Raw genomic sequence first — 21540 nt, forward strand, 5'->3', positions numbered from 1 at the left:
GGAAAAGAAGGGTCAGTTTAACAACATCAGCCTGTCAGCTAACACAGTGGCAGAGCGCATTTCTGACTTATCAAGTGACATATATGATCAGCTGTGCGACAAAGCCAAACTTTTCCGTGCATACTCTGTGGCTCTTGATGAGAGCACGGACATCACTGACACCGCTCAGCTCGCAATGTATGTCCGTGGTGTTGATGACAAGTTTGAAGTGACAGAGGAGTTGCTTACAGTGAAACCAATGCATGGCCAGACCACCGCTCAGGAGATATTCCAGCAACTGTGTGATGCCATTGCGGATATTGGTCTGCCATGGAAGAGGTTTGTTGGAATTACGACCGACGGACCGCCATCAATGACAGGGAGGAAAAATGGGCTGGTGGCACTTGTTCAAAGAAAACTGGAGGAGGAGGGTGTGGAGGAGGCTATTGCTCTGCACTGCATTATCCATCAGCAGGCCCTTTGCAGCAAATGCTTGAAGTTTGACAATGTGATGTCTGTTGTTGTGAAATGCATCAACCATATCAGATCCAGGGGCTTAAAGCACCGCCAGTTCCGTGCTTTTTTGGAGGAAATTGAGTCAGAATAGGATGTGCTCTTCTTCACAGAGGTGCTTTGGCTCAGCAGGGGACACGTCCTGAAGAGGTTTTTTGAGTTGATAACAGAACTGAAAGTATTCATGCTGGAGAAGGGTGGGATGGCTGTTCCCGAGCTGAGTGATCCCAAATGGCTCATGGACTTAGCTTTTCTTGTTGACATCACGCAGGAGCTGAATGCACTGAATAAGAAGTTGCAGGGCCAGCTGGTCAGTGCAGCATATGACAATGTCAAAGCATTCTCTACAAAACTGGTGTTATGGAAAGCCTTGCTCCCTCAGAAAAACCTCTGCCATTTCCCAGCATGCAAGGCTCTCATGGACAAGGGCACAGCATTCAGTGGTGAGAAGTATGTTGATGCCATTGTGAAGCTACAGGAGGAATTTGATCAGCGGTTTGCAGACTTCAAGACACACAGAGCCACTTTCCAAATGTTTGCAGACCCCTTCTCCTTTGATGTGGAAAATGCCCCTGGTGTGCTTCAAATGGAGCTCATTGACCTGCAGTGCAATTCTGAGCTCAAAGCCAAGTTCAGGGAAGTGAATGGGAAAGCAGACAAGCTTGGACAGTTCATGAGAGAATTGCCCCCTCCTTCCCTGAGCTTTCCAGGATGTTCAAGCGGACCATGTGCCTTTTTGGGAGCACATATATGTGTGAACAGCTCCTCTCCACCATGAACTTCAATAAGTCAAAGTACAGGTCCAGACTTACTGATGAACATCTTCAAACCATACTAAGGGTTTCAACTGCTTCCTCCCTCAAACCAAATGTGGCTCAGCTGTGTGAGAGGAAGCGCTGCCAGGTCTTTACCAGCAAGGAGTAGGCAAGAGCAACTGTAAATAGTTATGTTGTGAAGAACCGTTCATGTTAAGACGATGTTGAAGAACTGTTTTTGTGGAATACTTGAAGCGGCCCAGACTTGCCCAGACTCTACGTCCAGCGGCCCCCAGGTATATGGAGTCTGAGACCCCTGGACTAGACGGTCAAAGTCAATACACACTATAGACAGCAGTTCAGTAAAGTCATCAAAAAAGCTTGCACAGTATTTGGGTGGTCTATAGATATTTAGGAACAGAGATCGAGAGGAGCATTTCAGCCGAAGGGCCACATATTCAAAAGAATCAAAGTTTCCATACGATGTCTTCCTGCATTGAAGGGAATCATTGAACAGAATAGCAACTCTACCCCCTTTCTTATGCATTCTTTCCTGACTCATAAAACTAAAGTTGGGAGGGGTTGATTCGATAAGAACAGCTGCACTGTTATTCTGTTCAATCCATGTTTCCGTTAAAAACATAAAATCAAGATTGTGCTCAGTGATAAAATCATTGATTACAAATGTTTTTCCTGCCAAAGACCTGACATTTAATAAAGCTAGTTTAAGTTTGTTAAACACACTATCAGTCATGTTTTTTGTGGCAAGCTGTGGCTGACATGGAATCACTGCTAAATTAGATAAACTCACACAAACGTTTGAGCGCTTCCTGTTTCTATGATTCACCGCTCTTAATCTATTACCTATCAACACAGATATCGGCAAAGCTACTGGCAGGCAGGGCCCCGACATGTCCTGGAAAGAGTTGAGAGTGCCATACGCCCTTGAGCCTGGACCCAGCAGATATCAGTTTGCAGCGTTTTGTACACACACATCCTTATCAGGCTTCGGAGACCGCAGAAGCTTTCTTGAAGGGGGGGAGGTGGTTAACGTTGTTGCAGGGGCGGGGGTAAAGGACATGCTGCCAACCCTGTGTATTGCCTTCATGTGGTCATCGAACTCCAGGAGGGTGGGCGAGGGTGAAAGGGTGAGCGGAGAGTAGAGAGAGCTGGGGGGTGAAGGAAGAGTATCCTCAAAGGCATTGGTAGGGGGGGTGAAGGGCGGTGGAGACTCCTCCATTTGTGTCATAGGTCTCCCATAATCAAGACATTCCTCAGGCGGGTGCAGTGATACTTCTTCAAGGTTTTCTGCGCGATGTGATGTCTTTCTCTTGTTTTGATTCCTCTTGCTGCTTGTCCTTGGCAGAGGGAACAGATTGATGACGCAGGCAGTTGAATATGTTAGAGATAAACTATTTTACTCCTGACTTGTTCAGGCAAACTCCATTTGCCTTAAAAAGATGTCTGCGATCCCAGAAAAAGTTAAAATTTTCAATAAAATGAACAGAATGGTCAGTACAGACAGTTGAAAGCCAGGTATTCAGTGCAAACAATCTGCTGAATCTCTCCACTCCTCTTCTGACTGGCGGTAGAGGGCCACTGATGAACACCTCCGTATTTAGAGAGCTGGCAGTTTCCAACAAACATTTAAAGTCTTCTTTCAGCACTTCTGACTGTTGTTTCACAACATCATTTGTTCCAATGTGTAGTACCACATTCTTCACAGTCGGATGTTCAGCCCCAATATGCAGGATCTTCTCAGCCAAGTCAGAGACCACATCCTTGGGAAAACAGAGTACTTTGGTGTTGTTCTTATTACACAGACCTTTTACATCTCTTACAGCAGAGTCACCCACAATCAGAGTTTCAGGCCCAGTCGTTAGCTTTCCCTCTAGCCTTTTACTTTTGGAGTAGCTATTGGTCCTTACCCTGCTGTGTGAAGAGGACAGGTTATCCAGGTCATCAGAAAGAGATCTCCGGTTCTGGGTCAGTGGAGCGTATCTGTTCTGGATTGGCACACTCTGTGGTTTAGGAGGATTGTTTGTACTTCTCCCTTTAGCAGCTGTCCACGGCTGTTTCCTAGTAGGAACAGGGGTTGAAGAGGCGCTCTTCCTGGGTGATAACAATGCAGGCCAGCCGGTCGATCACAGATTTCAGAGCGCTGGGCTCGGCCTGTTATTCGTCCTCCCAAATCCCATGGAAATGATTTACTCTTAGGCTTTGCACCCAGAGAGTTCCAGGGAGGACTACCACTTGTAGATTTATTACCCGGTACACAGCCCTCCTGTTCCTTGGAATCCTTGTAGCTGCTAACTAGCTGTGAGTTAGCATGCCCTTTTCCATTATTTTGCAACACTGGTAAAGTGGTGTCATTCCCACATAGTCCATTCACTTCCACGTTAACTTCCAACCGTTGCATTTTCATTTCCAACATGGCCATCTTCTGTAGAAGTTTGTGGAAGTCATCTGTAGAGAACGGAGGCATTTTGCTGCCAACTAGCTTAAGCTAAATAGCATGCAGTATCAGGCTTTAGCTGTTGCTAGGCCACGCTACTGTAAGACTGAGGTCGTCGTACAAATATTGAAATATGGCTGAAACCCTCCGTCTATTTACGAAGAATAACTAAAGTTTTCAGAAAACAAAAATAGGAAAATCAGCATAAAAAAGTATGCAGAGGCAAGAGCAAGCAGAAAAGCGTCGAAAATGAGTGTACTCTCATTGACCTGGGGAGACGTAGGCGCACAGACACAGGATTCATTATCTTAGATTAGAGCTGTTCAGATTTGACGTAGAGCTAGTGGCATTCTGAGCATGTCAGTTGGAGTTATGACATCATCACACAGGTGTTTGTGTTTGAGGTAACGATAACATCGTTTGAGGTAACGATAACATCGTTACCTCAAACACAAACTTGAGCCCAGAGATCAAAGGTGTCCATGGTGATGTGCAGTAATCAGTGAGAGGAGAGCCTTTCCATTGTTCTGAATGAGAGATAAACCTCTTACATGTGAACGTTTTGTTGAAGAACCGTAGCAGATATCGGTGAAGTTTCAACGTGTGAAGCGTCTCAGGACCCTGACAAGCATCTGAGTCTGCTTTTTGTGTACTTTCGGGTCACTAATGTGGCCTTTTTTGCAGATTAACTAAAGGCTGCTGTTGTGAGGAAAGATCAGGCTGAATTCACAATGGGCCTTAATGGAGACATGTTGAAAGTTTTTGTCACTTCATGCCCTCAAGAGGCATTTTGTTGAATTATTTTGCTTAATTATTTTAAATGTTTCAACCTATGAGAGGTTTTTCCTACGTTTTTCATGAAAAATGATGTCTCAGGAGCAGTGTTTCCGCCAGAGAGGATGAGAGGGCGTTCACCCCGAGAGCGGGAATTTTGACTTGTTCCTTATAGATACTGTCTTTTTAAGTTAGTGAGCCGGATCATTTGGCTCGGCTCTCTTAAAGTGCCGGCTCTTGCGGCTCCCAAACGGCTCTTCATGTTACCACAGTTTACCACGGAGCCTCAGTTTCGCCGCTGCGAGGCTCTGGTGCTCGCAGCTCACGCGTGTGCTCCACTAGCACGGCTCATCGCGTCCAAATCGCGCACGTTCCGTGTTGTCCTGTGGCAGGCACCGCCGATGTCGGGAAAACGATCTTCAATACTCCGAAAAGAATCCCACCAGACTCCTTTGCCCCTCCAACAGAGGGCTGTCCTTGTCCTTTTTCCTTTTCGTTATTTCAAGCGATAAAAACTCTCCATCTTCTCTCAAATTTTTAATATTTTTGGCGGCAAGACATCCCCCTGGCGGAAACGCTGCTCAGTAGTGTAGGGTTTGGGAATTATGGCAAGTTTAAAAAAAAATATGAAGGCGAATTTCAAGCTCTCCCCCACTCTAGCTGTGACATCATCAGTGTTGGGTGTAACATGTTACAAAAGTAACAGAGTTACAGTAATGTATTACTTTTTGCTGTAACGAAGTAATGTAACGCATTACTAATGAAATTTGGGTAATATACTACCTGTTACAATTCTCGGTAACGCAGTTACAACTCATTTTTAATAAAGTAGTCAAATCTGAAGAAGGCCATTATACCAAGCTCCAAACTAAGTGTAAAAGATATGAAAAATCATATGCTCCAAAATGCATTTCCTGCAGAAAATGCATGCGAATGCTGTAAACTGTGAACATTTGTGGCTGAATTTAGCTGAAAATGTAGAAAAAGCTGAATATGTTATTAGTTAAATGGTCTCTGTAGCTGCTTTTAGCTACAGAGACCAAGTAACTGTGTTGCTGAACTTAGCGAAGAAATGCAGAACAGTGAAATGATTTGAATCAAATTGTTACAGCTCAAATGCATTGCAATGACTTTGTTGAAAACTTGAAAGGGAAATGTTAAACTGGAATAGTAGGAAAAATAGTGAAAAAGCTTCATATTTAAAAGAAAAGGTTTAAAAAAGGTATAAACAACAACATGTATAGCCTTGATGTCCTGAAATAGCTGAACAATGTAATAGTTGAATGGTTTATGCAGCTGAAAATAGGCTGAAGGAGTTAAATATCAGATGTAAGTAGTAGTGAATGAATGTGTATTAAGATGAGAAAAGAAAGTAATAAGGCTTGGGAAAGCAGCAGAATATTTTGACTGCAAACTTTTCTACTAAAACCATACGTCACCAATAATGTATAAAATATGTGGAACCTGTTGAAGTCAGTATGAAGTCTCCATCAGACAGAAAATAATATTACATTACATTGCATTTAGCTGACGCTTTTATCCAAAGCGACTTACAATAAGTACATTCGACCAGGAAGACACAACCTTGAAGAAAACAGAATCATATAAGTACATCAGGTTTCATAGAGCCAAACATTTCAAGTGCTACTCAACTGGCTTTAGATAAGCCAGTCCTTTATTAGTATATAAGTGCTTCGTTAATAGTTCTATCGCTCGAAGTGGAGTCGAAAGAGATGAGTTTTCAGTCTGCGCCGGAAGATGTGCAAGCTATCTGCCGTCCTGATGTCAATGGGGAGCTCATTCCACCATCTTGGCACCAGGATAGCAAACCCACGTGTTTTTGCTGATGGGAACTTGGGTCCCCCTCGCAGCGAGGGTGCAGCGAGCTGTTTGGCTGATGCAGAGCGTAGTGCACGCGCTGGGGTGTACGGTTTAACCATGTCCTGGATGTAGGAAGGGCCAGATCCACTCGCAGCATGGTAAGCAAGTACCAGTGTCTTGAAGTGGATTCTAGCAGTTACCGGAAGCCAGTGAAGGGAGCGGAGGAGCGGAGTGGTGTGGGAACATTTAGGAAGGTTGAAGACCAGACGAGCCGCTGCATTCTGGATGAGCTGCAGAGGTCGGATGGCACATGCAGGTAGACCAGCCAGGAGGGAGTTGCAGTAGTCTAGGCGTGAGATGACGAGAGCCTGGACCAGAACCTGAGTCGCTTTCTGAGTCAGCTGGGGACGTATCTTCCTGATGTTGTAAAGCGTGTATCTGCAGCAACGGGTTGTAGCAGCGATGTTTGCAGTGAAGGACAGGTTGTTATCTAGGGTCACACCCAGATTCCTTGCAGTCTGAGTCGGGGAAGCAATAGGTTGTTAAAGTCTGGTGTGTTTGTCAGTGTTTGTTTCTGTGCTGAGCACCTACTCATAACACCTGTGTGAGCCCAGATATCAAAGGTTTCAATCTGCCCAGCAACACCATGGTTACCAGCTGCAGCACTGAGTCTCATTAAGAATGCATTGAGGATCATATCTGACAATTTTGCCACCTGTTCAAAAACTCTGGCTCTTATAAAAAAAAATGCCCAGAAAGTGAGCATCAGGGAACCCCAATGAACTGATATGGGTTTTTTTTGGGGGGTTTTGTGTGTAAAATGTGGAGATGGAAGCAGTTTGTCAAAAGTTTACTTCTCTCTGTTCTGAAGAAAGTTCCGGACAAATTTAAGGGTACATTCACACCTAATAGTCCGCTTCTCTGGTGCGCACCAGAAGACAGTTTGTTACATTGTTTCATTTCTCAGAAGGTTCGGTTTGCGTTCACACGGGCAACATTCAAACGGACTATAAACTTTAAACACAAGTCATGTGCTCGGAAATGCTGTTCAACAATTGGTCAGACATTAAGGGGGTAAAAACGCAAATCCCGGCCATTTCTACCGGAGCCTCCGCCATGGAGCATCGGGACTTTCGGCAGGTTATTCTCATGCTGCTGTTGATCTGGAGATCATATCAACTGCAACGGCGCATATGATTATATAATCAGACAACGTGCGATACAAAACATTATAACACATATAATGAGAGACGTTCTGCAGTAAGGAGGGGGTTTCACCGACGACAGGTGGCTCTGACTTTTATGTATAGTTTTTAGTTTGATAGTTGTTTTTACTATACACGACACTGTTCAACCTGTGTTCAACACATCATTCTGCTTCACTCTTTCACTAAAGAAAAGAAGACACCCGCGTTCTTGTGACACGTAAATACTACGCTTCCTATGTTTTGGTGCGGATTGCGTTCACACCAGCAATGAACCGCTCCAGAGTTCGCAAGCAAGCGTTCCGAGACCACCTATGTTAGGCGGACCAGAGTCCGGTTGTTTAGTTCACTTCAGAGGTCTCAGACTACGTTCACACCGACCCAAATGAACCGCACCAAGCAGGCCCGGACTGGCCATCGGGAGGACCGGGAGGTTTCCCGATGGCCTGGCCTGTTAAGTGGCCTGCTGGCCTAAGGATTTTTTTTTTTTATGTATGTATTGTGAACGCAACGCTGCGCAAATGTGGGTCTGACTCTGCCTCACAGAGGGTGACTGGCTGTCTACATGATGTGGCCTGCCGACATGGCCACTTTCGTACAGATCATACTAATGCCCTCGATTGGTCTCTGTGTGTCATTCAAGCTCGGGAGGGTGTGTGTTATGTGTGGCGCGAGCGAGTGAAATAAAGCATGCGCACCGGTTACGTGTATTGTTGTTGTTAGCATCTGGTGCTAGCTAGCTGCGCTAACGGATATAAGGAGCTTTTTCAACAACAAGGTGGAGGAGAGTCCTCTTCTGTCAGACTGAGAGGCTGATAACTACAGCTCAGGTGAGGTAAATTACTCTCTGAGTGCTTAGATAGTTAACTTAGTCTAAGTTATCTCAGTGGGTCTCAAACGGTTTGGTCACCATTTATGTAAACACATATTTCCATTTGAGGGGGGAGTGATTAGTAAAATATGCGTGAATAATAATTTAAAAAAACGTTAACTACTGAAGGTGAAAAAAGGTAAGATAAACTATTAAAACTTGTTGAGAGCTAAAACTAGTCTTTGCTGCTGCCTCAAAGAGGAGCAGGGGGAGAGGAGGGAGACAGGAGAGGCTGGTTCAGGAGCACAGACACACTCACAACTATAAATGACCCAAAAACAAATAAATAAACAAGTTTCAATGTTTTTCCATATTGGATATGGTATGTTATTGGTTATGGCCATGTTTTTATGATTTAATGATTATTTAAATGTATACAGTTATGTTTCATATGGGTGTAGTCTCTATTTCCCCCTCAAAGTGCACCAGATTGATGCATTTATGTCCAACATTTTTTTTAAAATCTTACCGGGGGTGCATGCCCCCGGACCCCCCTATAGGATTTGAGGTCCACCCCCACTTAAAATATGTTCACATAGGTTCCTAAATAGATTTGCAAATTTTTTTAAATAGTAACCCATGTCCATATGTTTATTTTTGGGTAGTATATTTAGAGGGCTATCACTATGGGCAGCAACGCTGTAACAATTGACAAATAGATCCAGCAAAATGGCACAAAAAACTGGTAGTGGCCTGGCTGGGTGTATAATTCCCGGCCTGACTTATTGTCCCAGTCCGGCCCTGGCACCAAGCGGCTAAACGCACCAGGGTTCGATTCAACCGGACTACACAAGGCTGGTGTGAATGCGCCCTAACATGGGAGTCTATTGGGAGCTAGGTGGACTCAGATCACTATTGGGCCAGAACGGTGGGTCTGTTTGATATGATGAAGGCAATTGAGCAGGCCAGACTAATTATGCTCCTGAAATCTTTTGAAATTATTGGAATAGAGTGTATATTTTGTCTCTGAGAGCAGTAAAATATTTTTTTTAAATGTAGAAGGAGTAGCATTTGGCGCAAGGTGTAGGTAAAATGGCGGTGGTGGCGAAGTCGATAGGGACTTGGCTTGGCAACTGGAAGGTCACCAGTTCAAGTCCCGGCAAGACCAAGTGCTACCGAGGTGTCCCTGAGCAAGGCACCGTTCCCCACACTGCTCCCCGGGCGCCGTTCAAAATGGCAGCACACTGCTCCTAACACTAGGATGGGTCAAATGCAGAGAAACAATTTCCCCACGAGGATTAATAAAAGTCCATCTTTTCTTTTTTTTAAAGAGGATTTGAAGGTTCCTCCCATTGAGTTACATGTTAAAAAAAGAGTTTAAAAAGCTGAATATTTCAAAAAGTATAACATATTTTTAAAAAGTTGAAAGTTTCCCATCATGTGCTATTTGAATGGTTTCTGCAGCTGAAAGTATGCTGAAGTTAATAAAGATTTGAAGAACTATAGTGGAATGCTGTAAACAGCATTCACACTAATAATACGAAGAAGATTAAAGAACAGAAGAACTATAGTGTGATAATAAACAAAACATTAAACATGACTAGACTAACATCTTTGACGAGACACAACAGACACCAGACAAATCATGGCTTACAGTTACTCTCGGTACTTCTAGGTCATTTCCCTAAGTAAGGCAACTTTCTTAGCAAAACTGACAGTTCGACTGCAACCCTGGACCCTGGAACTGACGCAGCTAAATGGAATGCAGCCATAATCAGATGTTAAGCACTACACCTGTATGCCTCTCCATACAGTGGCCTCAGGTCAGGGCTCAGGTTAATGCAGGAGCACCGAATGGCTGGATGTTGGAAGCCTTTTACAAACTAATCTGCTGATAAACCCATAAACTAAAATCAAACCTGGGTAACTAGCAGCATTCTGACATTAGGCATGTTAGTACTGAACAGTTGTTGAAATGTAACAAAGTACATTTACTCAAGTATCGCACTTAAGTCAAATGTTGAGGTACCTGTACTTTACATTAGTAGTTTGATTTTAGACACTTTGACTACAAGCACAGGTGTAACCTCTAACAATAAAGATGTGTGCTGTTCATGTGTCCCAGTCAGCAATGACAGTGTGACCTTCACCTTTTTCCTAGAGTCACATGACAGAATATATTTGTTGAAAAAGGGAACACCGCAGCAATCCAGGTTTCCTTCCAAATGTACAAAAGAAATTGGCAATAAATGTGAATAAATGTTTGTTACAATTCTCCATGGTTCTTTCACAATGACGTTATAGTCAGGGCTGCACATAACTGGTGCGCAGGTGCGCATGCGCACCTCCGCCAAAAAAAGAGCACCGGGTCATTTGAAACAAAGCGCATTTGCGTACCAACATTGAGAGAGGGAGAGAGAGAAGGGAGAAGAGAAAATAGAGGAGAGAGGAGAGATGAGAGAAGAGAGAGAGAGAAAGACATTTGCGAGTTGCATATGAACCATGATATGAACTCAGGGCCGGCCCGTAGCACTGGCTAGATGTTCGCCAAGGGCGCCAGATCTGTGGAGGTGCTGCGCTGGCAGTTCTGGGAGGGAAAAAAACATTTTGACCGTTGGGGCTCATCCTAATTTTCGGCCTTGATGTAACAATATTCATAATTAAGTAAATGTAACACCCTTTTCACCCCGGTTCCACCTTTCATTTGCCCTGTACGATGGGCGCTGTAAGTGATGAAAATGGGGGATGTTGGCTTATCTGGCGCCCGCAGCTCACAGCCAAAGTGCGAGGGAGAGAGGGAGGGTGCACCGGTACCAGCGCTGTTGTTATTATAATCTGGTGCCGTGCTAGCTGCTCTAACGGATATAAGAAGAAGATGTTTCTACAATGATGTGGAGGGAGAGTCCTCTCCAGTCACACTGAGAGGCTGATAACTACAGCTCAGTGAGGTAAAGGACTCTGAGTGTTTAGATAGTTCACTTTAGTCTAAGTTCAAACGGTTTGGTCGCAATTGATGTAAACACATATTTCCAAGGCACTCCTTTATAATTATTGGGATAAACAGGTTTGAAATCATTCCAATGTATACTATAGGACAGTAACCAAAAATATCCTTTAAAACTGGAGAGATAAAAAAAAAAGCATAAATAAATAAATGTTAAGGTAAAATAAGATATGAATGAACAACACAAATAAAATAAGTTACATTCATTTGTTATTGGCTAATAATTGGTAGGTTATTGGTTATGTTCACATACTTATTTGATTACATCTGCTTGTCTAAGATGACAACAGAGACTTTCGACCCTAACCCAGCTGTTGACTTGTGGATGCAAGCAGCTAATCGCAGACTCAACCAGAGAGAAAGAAGTAGGCCTACATCATCAGCTACCATGTCTGACAGAGAGGAAGACAGTGAGGAGAACAGTCAGGAGGGTAGTGATGACAGCTTGTAGGATTACTGGTCGTGCTAATGTTGTCTTGTGTTCACCTCTGCATGTGTGTTCTGTGTTCACCTCTGCATGTGTGTTCTGTGTTCACCTCTGCATGTGTGTTCTGTGTTCACCTCTGCACGTGTGTTCTGTGTTCACCTCTGCACGTGTGTTCTGTGTTCACCTCTGCATGTGTGTTCTGTGTTCCCCTCTGCATGTGTGTTCTGTGTTCACCTCTGCATGTGTGTTCAGTGTTCACCTCTGCATGTGTGTTCACCTCTGCATGTGTGTTCTGTGTTCACCTCTGCATGTGTGTTCTGTGTTCACCTCTGCATGTGTGTTCTGTGTTCACCTCTGCATGTGTGTTCTGTGTTCACCTCTGCATGTGTGTTCTGTGTTCACCTCTGCATGTGTGTTCTGTGTTCACCTCTGCATGTGTGTTCTGTGTTCACCTCTGCATGTGTGTTCTGTGTTCACCTCTGCACGTGTGTTCAGTGCCGTGTGTCTGGCAAATAAAGTCAAGACCCCCTCAAAAGTTACGGTTTATTTCACTTTAAGGATGAGCACCAAGCAACATCTCCAGGTGCTCCTTTGAGAACCAGGGCAAAAAAGTTATGTGCACCCCTGGTTATAGTCAGTGCTTGAATTGGAATGAAAAAGGTGCCAGTACTCTAAAATCAGCAACTTTTTCAAGTCCATTTTATATATACAGCCCACAAACAAGAATTTGGCTACTATAATGCTGGTGGGTTTGTCTCTTTACTACTGTATATTTTAGAAAGGTTCACTGTACTTAACATTTTTTATGATAGGCAGCGGATATGGCTAAAGCTCAGTAAGGTCAATATTAACTGAAAATGTAGCAATCAAAGTCTAGATCTTCTGCTGAAGACACATGAAGCAGAGACCTTTCAGGTGAGAGCCCCTCTGGTGGTGTGCAACATTAATGACAAGGAAACAAAGCTCTGGTCAGAAGCATTTTTTATAAAAAGCTTTAACAAAATTAAGTATTTCTGTACATTTTGAATGCAATCTAACTTTCCAACTCAGAAAACGAAAAACGAAAAAGTGCCAAAAGTCTTCTCACATGGCTGAGCTGCTTTGCAATATACTTCACCACTGAAGAATACAAATATGTATAAAGTAAACTATGATGCAATCTAACTTTCCAACTCAGAAAAATGATAAAGAGCATGAACAAAGAACATGTAAAAACAAATGCAAAATTTGCACAATCTAAAATGAGAAACTGTAACTGCAAGTAACAAAGTCTGAGCCATGGTAAAGAGTTACATTGAACACCAAGCTGATCAGATAACTCCCTGGTTGGTCTGAAGTCCTTCTATCTCCAGGATCTGTACAAATCGGCACATTATGCCAAAAGTCTTCTCACTGGGTGAGCTGCTTTGCAATATACTTCACATTGTTAGAAAAGGCTCCAGAAGGCCTTGGGGACATCAGTATCAGGGGCTGGAGCTGGACAGGCTCTTTCATCAGCACTTCTCCTTCCCTTTGCCAGCCAGGACCTCACATACTGTTCCGGATTGAACTGTCCTAGTGATGGTCCATTACATTTAATGAAAACCAGGCTGGACAGTCGGCTGACAGAGAGAGCATTCCTTTTTGCAGTAAGGATATCGTTCATGCAGCTGAATGCCCGCTCACACTCACTAGTGGAGACAGCGATGGTTCGGACTGCTTTCAGTAGAGGCTCCATGGCAGCAGGTGTACGGGATGCCCTGGTTTCCTTGTATTCGCGAAAGCCCTGAACAGTCTCTCTTCTGTCCACTTTCAGCACTTCGCACAAACGTAGCACCTCTACGTCCCCATACTGTACGTCTAACTCCTCTTCAGGCCAACTTCCAGGATGGATAACTTTCATGTCCTGGATTAGCTGATTGTCCCGGGCCTCCCGGCCATGTAATGGGATTTCTCTTGTGCTGACATGAGAGGAGGTTGTGGAAGTCATTCTGTGTCTCAGATTCTCTACCATACTGCGGAAAAACTGACCTGCATGAATCTGTACAAGCCTGCCATTCTCACGCAGGGCAACACCCTTGAAGGACTTCTCAGCTAGAGCTGTATGAACTGTAGTCATGTGTGGGCCAGGCATGGTGACCATGGATTCAAAAACTCGTATTTCTCGAGTTAAGAGCCTATCTGCTGTAGGCAGTGTCATCTCTCTTTTTTGGAGTTGCCGAGAGAGGTCGCTGAGCTCTGTGAGCGCATCGTACATCAGTCCCAGATTGCTGACAAACGTTGCAGATGTGAGCACATCATCCAGGCCCTTGTACTTTGCTCTGTCTCTGGAATCCCTGCTCGTGTCGTTTGCAGCATTTGTGAAGTGATCATGAAGCACTCGGTAGTTTTCCCAGACTGCTCTGACGCTCCTTTCACTTGAAGCCACCCAGCGGATGGACAAAACACGCCCTATCACCAGGAGACGCTGTCCGACTGCTCGCGCACACTGCGCTAACTGCCTCTGATTTTTGGGGGAGGCATGGAACAAGGAATAGAGTTTGTCAAAAAAGATCTGGAAATGATTGAGCCCTGAGACCTCCTTGACCACATCCCCAACTGCCAGCTCTAGACGATGATTGGAGCAGTGCCACACAAACAGGCTTGGGAATTTACTACACAACTGGGTAGCAATGCCTGTTCTCTTCCCTAGCATGACTGAAGCCCCATCACATGCAAAAGAAACGAAACACTGACCTAAAAAGTCCTCGTTAAAATCTCTTCCAAGACACTCCATTAACGCATTTGTGATGTCATCAGCCGTTGTTCCATCCAACTCGATCAGCTCCCAAAAAAACGTTTCGGGCTCAGCATCAGCTAATGCTGAGCGTAGACACACAACAAGCACCGTTTTACCACTAATAGTGGTAGATTCATCGACCAAAACACAGAGTTTTCTTTGCTTTTCTGTAATGTCTTTTGCCATTTTTTTCTTCAGCTCATGAGCTATGTGGTCGATGATTTCGCCACAGGTTTTATTGGAGTGCAAAACCCTGCCCACGTTCAGCCCATTCAGTTTCTGTACATTCAAATCAATTGGCATGTCTGTGAATGGCCGGCTATGTTTGCCAATTTTATATGCCGTTCGAAAAACTCTGATAGTGGTGTCTAATTCAGATTTATGCATAGACTGCACTTGATGTTGAATAGTTTCACGTGAAGCAGATGTAAGGATGTCAGCAGCTTTTACATGGGCTTGTGATTCTTTATCTTCTTTGATTTTTTTTCTCAGGCTAGCTTGTTGTTTGCCCTTGTCAACACCGAAATGAGACACTGCACACTCACCCCATTCAGTTGACAGTTTCAGTCCTTGTCCAGTGTGTATTCCCAAAGATTTGACATCTCTGCATATCCGACATCCTAGCTTCTTATCTTTAAGAAGGAGCCATGCATTGGTCTTGCAAAAATATTGCACCTGGTCCGTTGTCCAGCAGTCAGGTGCATCGCTTTGCCCGGTGTTGGTGGTGGCAGTTGCGCCAGCAGCAGCTAACGTTAGAGGCTCTGGAGGAGGCGGCGGAGCTAGTGCTAATGCTAATGCACTAGAACTTGGAGCAGGAGGATCAACCAAAGAAAGCTCCCCATCAGACACAATTTCCAACACAGGCACAGCATTCTCTGTATTTGAAGTTTCTTCCGGCGACAACCGCTGTCTTTTTGCACTTTTATTAATCCACGCTAACATTTTAGAAATGCTAATTTGTGACGTGACTTGCTTTCCTTCTCTCGGGGGCGTGCCTGCTCTGTTCTATCACTCTACATAGCCACCCACTGGGTGGGAGTTGCACTGCATAAACACAACACACGTGCATCTAGGTATGTAAATTGTAAAGCATTAAAACATGGTTTTACTAACAGTTTTCAGTATGTTGTTACTTCTCCATTATTATTATTATTATTATTTTGAAACGTGTATTACTATTAAATCACGGTCAAATAGGTTAATTTTGACATAGTCGTTTCCACCACAGTATTTACATGGAGAAGATAAGCCCCGCCCCCTCTCCAGCACGTTCTGTTTGAATGACAGGAGTAAACAGCTGACAGCCGCTGTGAAACTCCAGCGGTTAGAGCGATGAGAATGTCCGTTCGGCACCTCATGACGCATCTACTGAGTACCGGGCGGCTGTATATATATATATATGGATGTATAATAAGAACGGCGGGAGAGTGTTGAGTACTGGCACGGTGCATGAGTACCGGAGTACTGCCAGCATGCCGGTACTGAGCAAGAAGTGCCGGTACTCCATGGGTCAGAACCAGAAGTGCCGGTACTGCGTACCGGTGAGTACCGGCCCAATTCCAGCACTGGTTATAGTGGCCATTAGTGTTGCACGGTGTACCGATACTTGAAAGGTACCGCGATACCGTGCCGTTAAAAATGTTACGATTCCTTCGTTTCATTAGTATCGGTACTTTAAGAATGACGGGGAAAAGTACTCCGGTGAGAAAGCGCTGTTACGTGTGTGTGTTCAGCGCTCTGCTTCCACTCCCTGCACTGCAGCCGTGCCTGCAGTCCCGCCCCTCTCAAGCACGCCCTAAGTGCCTCCCCTCTCAAGCACGCTCTAAGTCCCTCCCCTCTCTCGTGCACGCGCTAGCTGCCAGAGCATGTGAGAAAGCGAGAAGCATGGCTGCAAGTGGGAGTGCAACTGCCGCTGCGCCTCGGCTTGTTGACAAAAAAGACGCCAGAAGCGAAATTTGGAAGTATTTTAGCGATATCTCTGACAGTGAGGTTATGTTCTATTTTTTGTCGGAGACCTCAATGTGATGAATGTCATTTCTGTTGTTTAATATACAAATCTATTTTGACAAAAAAGTAGTTTGAGATGATGCTTATTTTTATTTAATACGAATTATTGTCATTTATTTTATTTATTGTTCTCATTGTTTAAAAGTTTGTGTTATGGTTCTGGCGTGAAATAAAGCACAATAATTACATTTAAGACTGTTTCCCTTTTTTTAAGAAAAGTATCGAAAAATAATCGGAATCGCAATTCTTGACTTGGTATCGAAACCAAAATATTGGTATCGTGACAACACTAGTGGCCATTATATATCTAACGTATCTTGAACATTTTATATTGAGTATTATTTGAGGTTCATGTCCATTCTACTGTAGATACATTTATATACTTTCTGTTTATTGTTTTTATTTATTTTATTTTATACTTATTTTCCACATTTTCATTTTAAATATTGTAATGCCTGAACACACTGCTGCTGTAACAACATCATTTCCCAATTTTGGATGAATAAAGTATCTATCGATCTATCTAAAAACAATCATTTTATTTAGCGGGGGTCGAGCAGTGGTTCATATGATGTGTGTGTGTGTGTGTGTCCAGATAAATACACCCAGCTGAACAGCGCCCTCTTCAGTATGAACGGACAGACGGGGTACGTGCTGCAGCCGGAGCTCATGCGCTATGATAGCTATGACCCCAACCAGGAGAAGAAGAAGGTCAAGTACGAAATCGCTGTTAGGGTACGTAACACTCTCAATATTTAAAACTGTCTAGAGGCACTTTGATTTACCTTTTGGTGAAATGGGCAATATAAATAAACTTGCCCACAAAATACACCATGAGGCAGGGCCAGTGAAAAACTGTGTTATAACGATATTAGAGGGGCTTGATGCTGATAAACTAATCTTAATTTGTAATAAAATCAAACCTGTGTGACTAGCAGCATTCTGACATTAGGCATGTTAGTCCTGAACAGTTGTTGAAATGTAACAAAGTAAATGTACTCAAGTATCGAACTTAAGTTAGACTATTAGCACTTAAGTTAGACTATTAGTACTTATATATATATTTAGTTGCCAATACTTCTGTACATTTACTATAGTAAGATTTAGAATGCAGGTCTTACACTTGTATTTTCACAACTAAGTATTGCTTCTTTGACTGAAGTATAATATCTCAGTCCTGAGAGCAGTTCTGACGGCGGTGTGTGTGCAGGTGATCGCTGCCAGACACCTTCCCAAGCCAGGCCGCAGCATCGTCAGTCCCTTCGTGGAGATCGAGCTGTGTGGCCACACAGAAGAGAAGTTCAAGACCATCGTCTACCGTAAGTAAAGGCGGGGGGGGACAGTTTGACCTGTGGGACAGAACAAGGGGCGAGGATGAACTGAGATGAGCTGATGTGTGATCAGTCCTCTTGTCCTCTGCAGGTGATAACGGTCTGAACCCGGTGTGGAAGTCCCCGGCTGACTCAGCGGTGTTCACGGTGTTCGAGCCTGAACTCACCTTCCTGCGCTTCGTGGTCAACGAGGAGGACATGTTCTCAGACCCCAACTTCGTGGCTCAGGCTACATTTCCTGTGAAAGGCATCCGCTCAGGTGGGAGCACAGCAGCTTCAGTTCTCATCATCTAACTATGATCTTTGTTTCTGTCACTCACCCTCACAGAGGGACATATACCGATACAAAATATGTCAAAGATAATACAAAAAGAACGAGAAAAGAAAAAGCCATTCCACACATAACATACATGATGCCTGTTGCAATGGTCAATGATGTGGGTGAAGACATCCTCCTCTGTGACACGGCCGGCAGACAGTCGAGCTCTACACCAGTGATGTAAGACCATCAGATCTGATTAGTGTTTGTTTCTCCAGGGTACCGCTCTGTCCCTCTGAAGAACGGCTACAGCGAAAACTTGGAGTTAGCCTCTCTGCTGGTCTACATCAATGTACAACAAGCAGGGGTGAGCACACACACACACACACACACACACACACACACACACACACACACACACACACACACACACACACACACACACACACACACACACACACACACACACACACACACACACACACACACACACACACACACAGCAGTTGATGTACTCACATGCCCTGTCCTCCAGAAAGCGGAGGAGGAGTTGTACTCGTCCTCCAGCCAGCTGAAGAAGAGGCAGGCGGAGGTGGGGGGCGAGCCCTTCCTGTACGAAACACACACCAACCTCCAGCGCGCCGTCCCCCCTCCCCAACACACCCTCCTGGCCAGAGAGGGTAGCACTCAAAGGTGAGCTCATATTATTGGGGGGGTTGGGACCAGGGATGTATAATAAGAACTGGGTACAGCGTGGGAGGCGGGGCCTCGTTCATTCCTATGAGAGTTGCTCATTGGCGCATGAAGACAAAATGGCCCAACTTTTGAGAGAGCGAAACGTCACGAAAGTATTCATATATTCATATAATCCGTTGTAATTGTGCATCCATGGGTAAAGGTAAAACTCATGTAGTACTGAACACGTCACATGAACATGCCGGGCGGCGCGGTCCCGTGGGTTAGATGTGCGTTCATAATGCAGAGGGAAATAACTCTCAGAATAACGTTATTAGCACATTTTACAACTTGAGGACCGAATGTTTTTAATAAGGGCTATACAAACGTTCATACTGGGTAGTTTATTTAGTTTTTAAAAAATTATCCAACGATTTACAGACCACTCTTTCCCCATGTAAGTCAATGGGAAAAAGTGTTTCCGGGCCCAGCGACTGATACGGAAGTGTAGTACCGCCGTTCAGACGACGGTCACAACGAATATTTTCCTCAGAGTCTGACGCACTTTCTGGGGGCTTGGTTGGGACACATGGCTGTTAAATGAAATGACATGTGATCAGAGGTGGAAGAAGTACTCAGATGTGTTACTACTTACTTACTTAAAAGTACCAAAGTATCAGCATCATCTATACTTCAAGAACCAAAAGTAAAAGTACTTCTTGTGCGTAATGGCCCATTTCAGAATCATATATATATATTGAGTTACTGTTAGCTTATTCATGTGTTTTTATCACAACTGGTAAATGTAGAGCTCATTTGAATAACTTGATATACTGCTGCTGGATATCTCAAAGTTTATTTAATAATGATTTATATTTTGTGTAAGCTAATAATCTAAACATAAAAATAAAATAGCAACTAAAAGCTGTCAAATAAATGTAGTGGAGTAAAAAGCACATTATTGCCACTGAAAAACTGAAACGTTGACTTAAATGTAATATGTCAAGAGATGTCACATAACTGTATTAGGTTGGTTGAAAGCAATAATATGAAGTATTTATATATACCACCCACCACTGCATGTAATAAATCCTTTTCTCTGTGCATTTCAGGACAAAAGAGAAAAAGATAAACAACAGTAAGTTCTACTCGTGAACCGTCTACATGCCGACTATATAACTTCACTCCTGTTTGCTTACTCAAGGAATATTGACCTGTGCATTTGAGAATTTTAAAATGGGGACAAGGTATCATTTTTGACTTTTTTATGCAAAATTGTTTTTCTATTAAATATGTTGTGGTCTTAATATGTAATTCTTTGGGGGTAATTTCTCTAAAATACCTCTGGTAAATGTAGGCAACATTAAACGTAGACCTGGGTGAGACAGGTGGAAGGAAAGTGATTGTGTGACTCCTTTATAATCGATAAGGTGTGTGTGTTGGGGGAGGGGGGGGGCCTACAGTGTGTGTTCTGCCATCCGTCTGAAATCAAACTGCATCATGGAGACTCAGATTATATTTATTGTATTCCAAGAGGAATATTTCTGAATAATGAGCTGCCGTACAGGCTGTGGATCCTTCAGGGAGATGGTGGTGAATCAATCCTTTACATTTCAAATTGTGATGAGTGTAAAAGGACTGAAATGGAGCGTAGCAGTCACATGGTGGCTGTGTGTCTTTGCTGTGTCCTTTCACCAGTGTGACAGTATCTGTGTGTGTTATTGTGCTGCCTTTTTGAACAGTGTTCATGAGAACATTTCATGTATTTCATTTGAAGCTAGATGATGTCTATTGCTTTTCCGTAAGTCCTCTGATCATTTCTTATGAATTGATTCAATAAAGTATGCTTGTTGAACTTGACCCTATTTCTATGTTGTATCTTTATTTCTTTGCCTAGAGCTGTGTTAATGTTAACTTATATGACGCCTGAGACTATATAAGAAGGAATGTCACAATGTTCATTTTGAATGTTCTTAAGTCTTGGTACTTAGATATACTTTGGACAAATATATAACAGTAGGATTTTTCTAGGATATTTTTTGATTCTCAACTTTTTGAGGAGCTGTCAGGGGCCGTTTTAGTGCCTATGAGCAAAGAGGTCATGAGTTGAAGCCCCACAGAAGGCTTTGCCCACCTGCGCTGTGTTTGGAAGCCTTCTTTTACAAGTAGAGAACCATTCAAATGCCTCAGACAGTCTTAGAGTGTCCAACACAGTTATGCAATGCATTTGACATGAATTTGTTTAAACCTAACATTATTTTAGAAAAGCAAGATCTGGGTGTGATATACAGGGCTGCACATAACTGGTGCGCATGCGCACCTCCGCCAAAAAAAGAGCACCGTGTCATTTGAAAAAAGGCGCATTTGCGTACCAACATTGAGAGAGAGAGAGGGAGAGAGAGGAGAGAGAGAAGGGAGAAGAGAAAAGAGAAAAGAGAGAAGAAAGGAGAGAGAAGAGAGAAAAGAGAAGAGAGAGAGAGAGAAATATATTTGCGAGTTGCATATGAACCTATGATATGAACTCAGGGCCGGCCCGTAGCACTGGCTAGATGTTCGCCTAGGGCGCCAGATCTGTGGAGGCGCTGCGCTGGCTGCTCTGGGAGGGAAAAAAACATTTTTGACCGTTGGGGCTCATCCTAATTTTCGGCCTTGATGTAACAATATTCACAATTAAGTAAATGTAACACCCTTTTCACCCCGGTTACACGTTTCATTTGCCCTGTATGATAGGCGCTGTAAGTGATGAAAATGGGGGATGTTGGCTTA

General features: G+C 43.7%; 1 protein-coding gene across 1 annotated transcript in view; it reads left to right on the plus strand.

The window, feature by feature from the left end:
* plcg2 (phospholipase C, gamma 2) overlaps positions 1 to 20634 on the plus strand; it is a 93874-nt gene extending 73240 nt beyond the window's left edge. The window contains exons 28-33 of the mRNA XM_034227063.1: positions 17105 to 17244; positions 17720 to 17828; positions 17932 to 18099; positions 18378 to 18466; positions 18635 to 18792; positions 19887 to 20634. Of these exons, the coding sequence (XP_034082954.1) occupies positions 17105 to 17244; positions 17720 to 17828; positions 17932 to 18099; positions 18378 to 18466; positions 18635 to 18792; positions 19887 to 19929 (707 nt within the window). The 3' untranslated portion in view covers positions 19930 to 20634. The remainder of the gene's footprint in view (positions 1 to 17104; positions 17245 to 17719; positions 17829 to 17931; positions 18100 to 18377; positions 18467 to 18634; positions 18793 to 19886) is intronic.
* Positions 20635 to 21540: the final 906 nt, after the last annotated feature.

The sequence above is a fragment of the Gymnodraco acuticeps genome, unplaced genomic scaffold (genome assembly GCF_902827175.1).
Source record: "Gymnodraco acuticeps unplaced genomic scaffold, fGymAcu1.1, whole genome shotgun sequence".
Taxonomy (NCBI): domain Eukaryota; kingdom Metazoa; phylum Chordata; class Actinopteri; order Perciformes; family Bathydraconidae; genus Gymnodraco; species Gymnodraco acuticeps.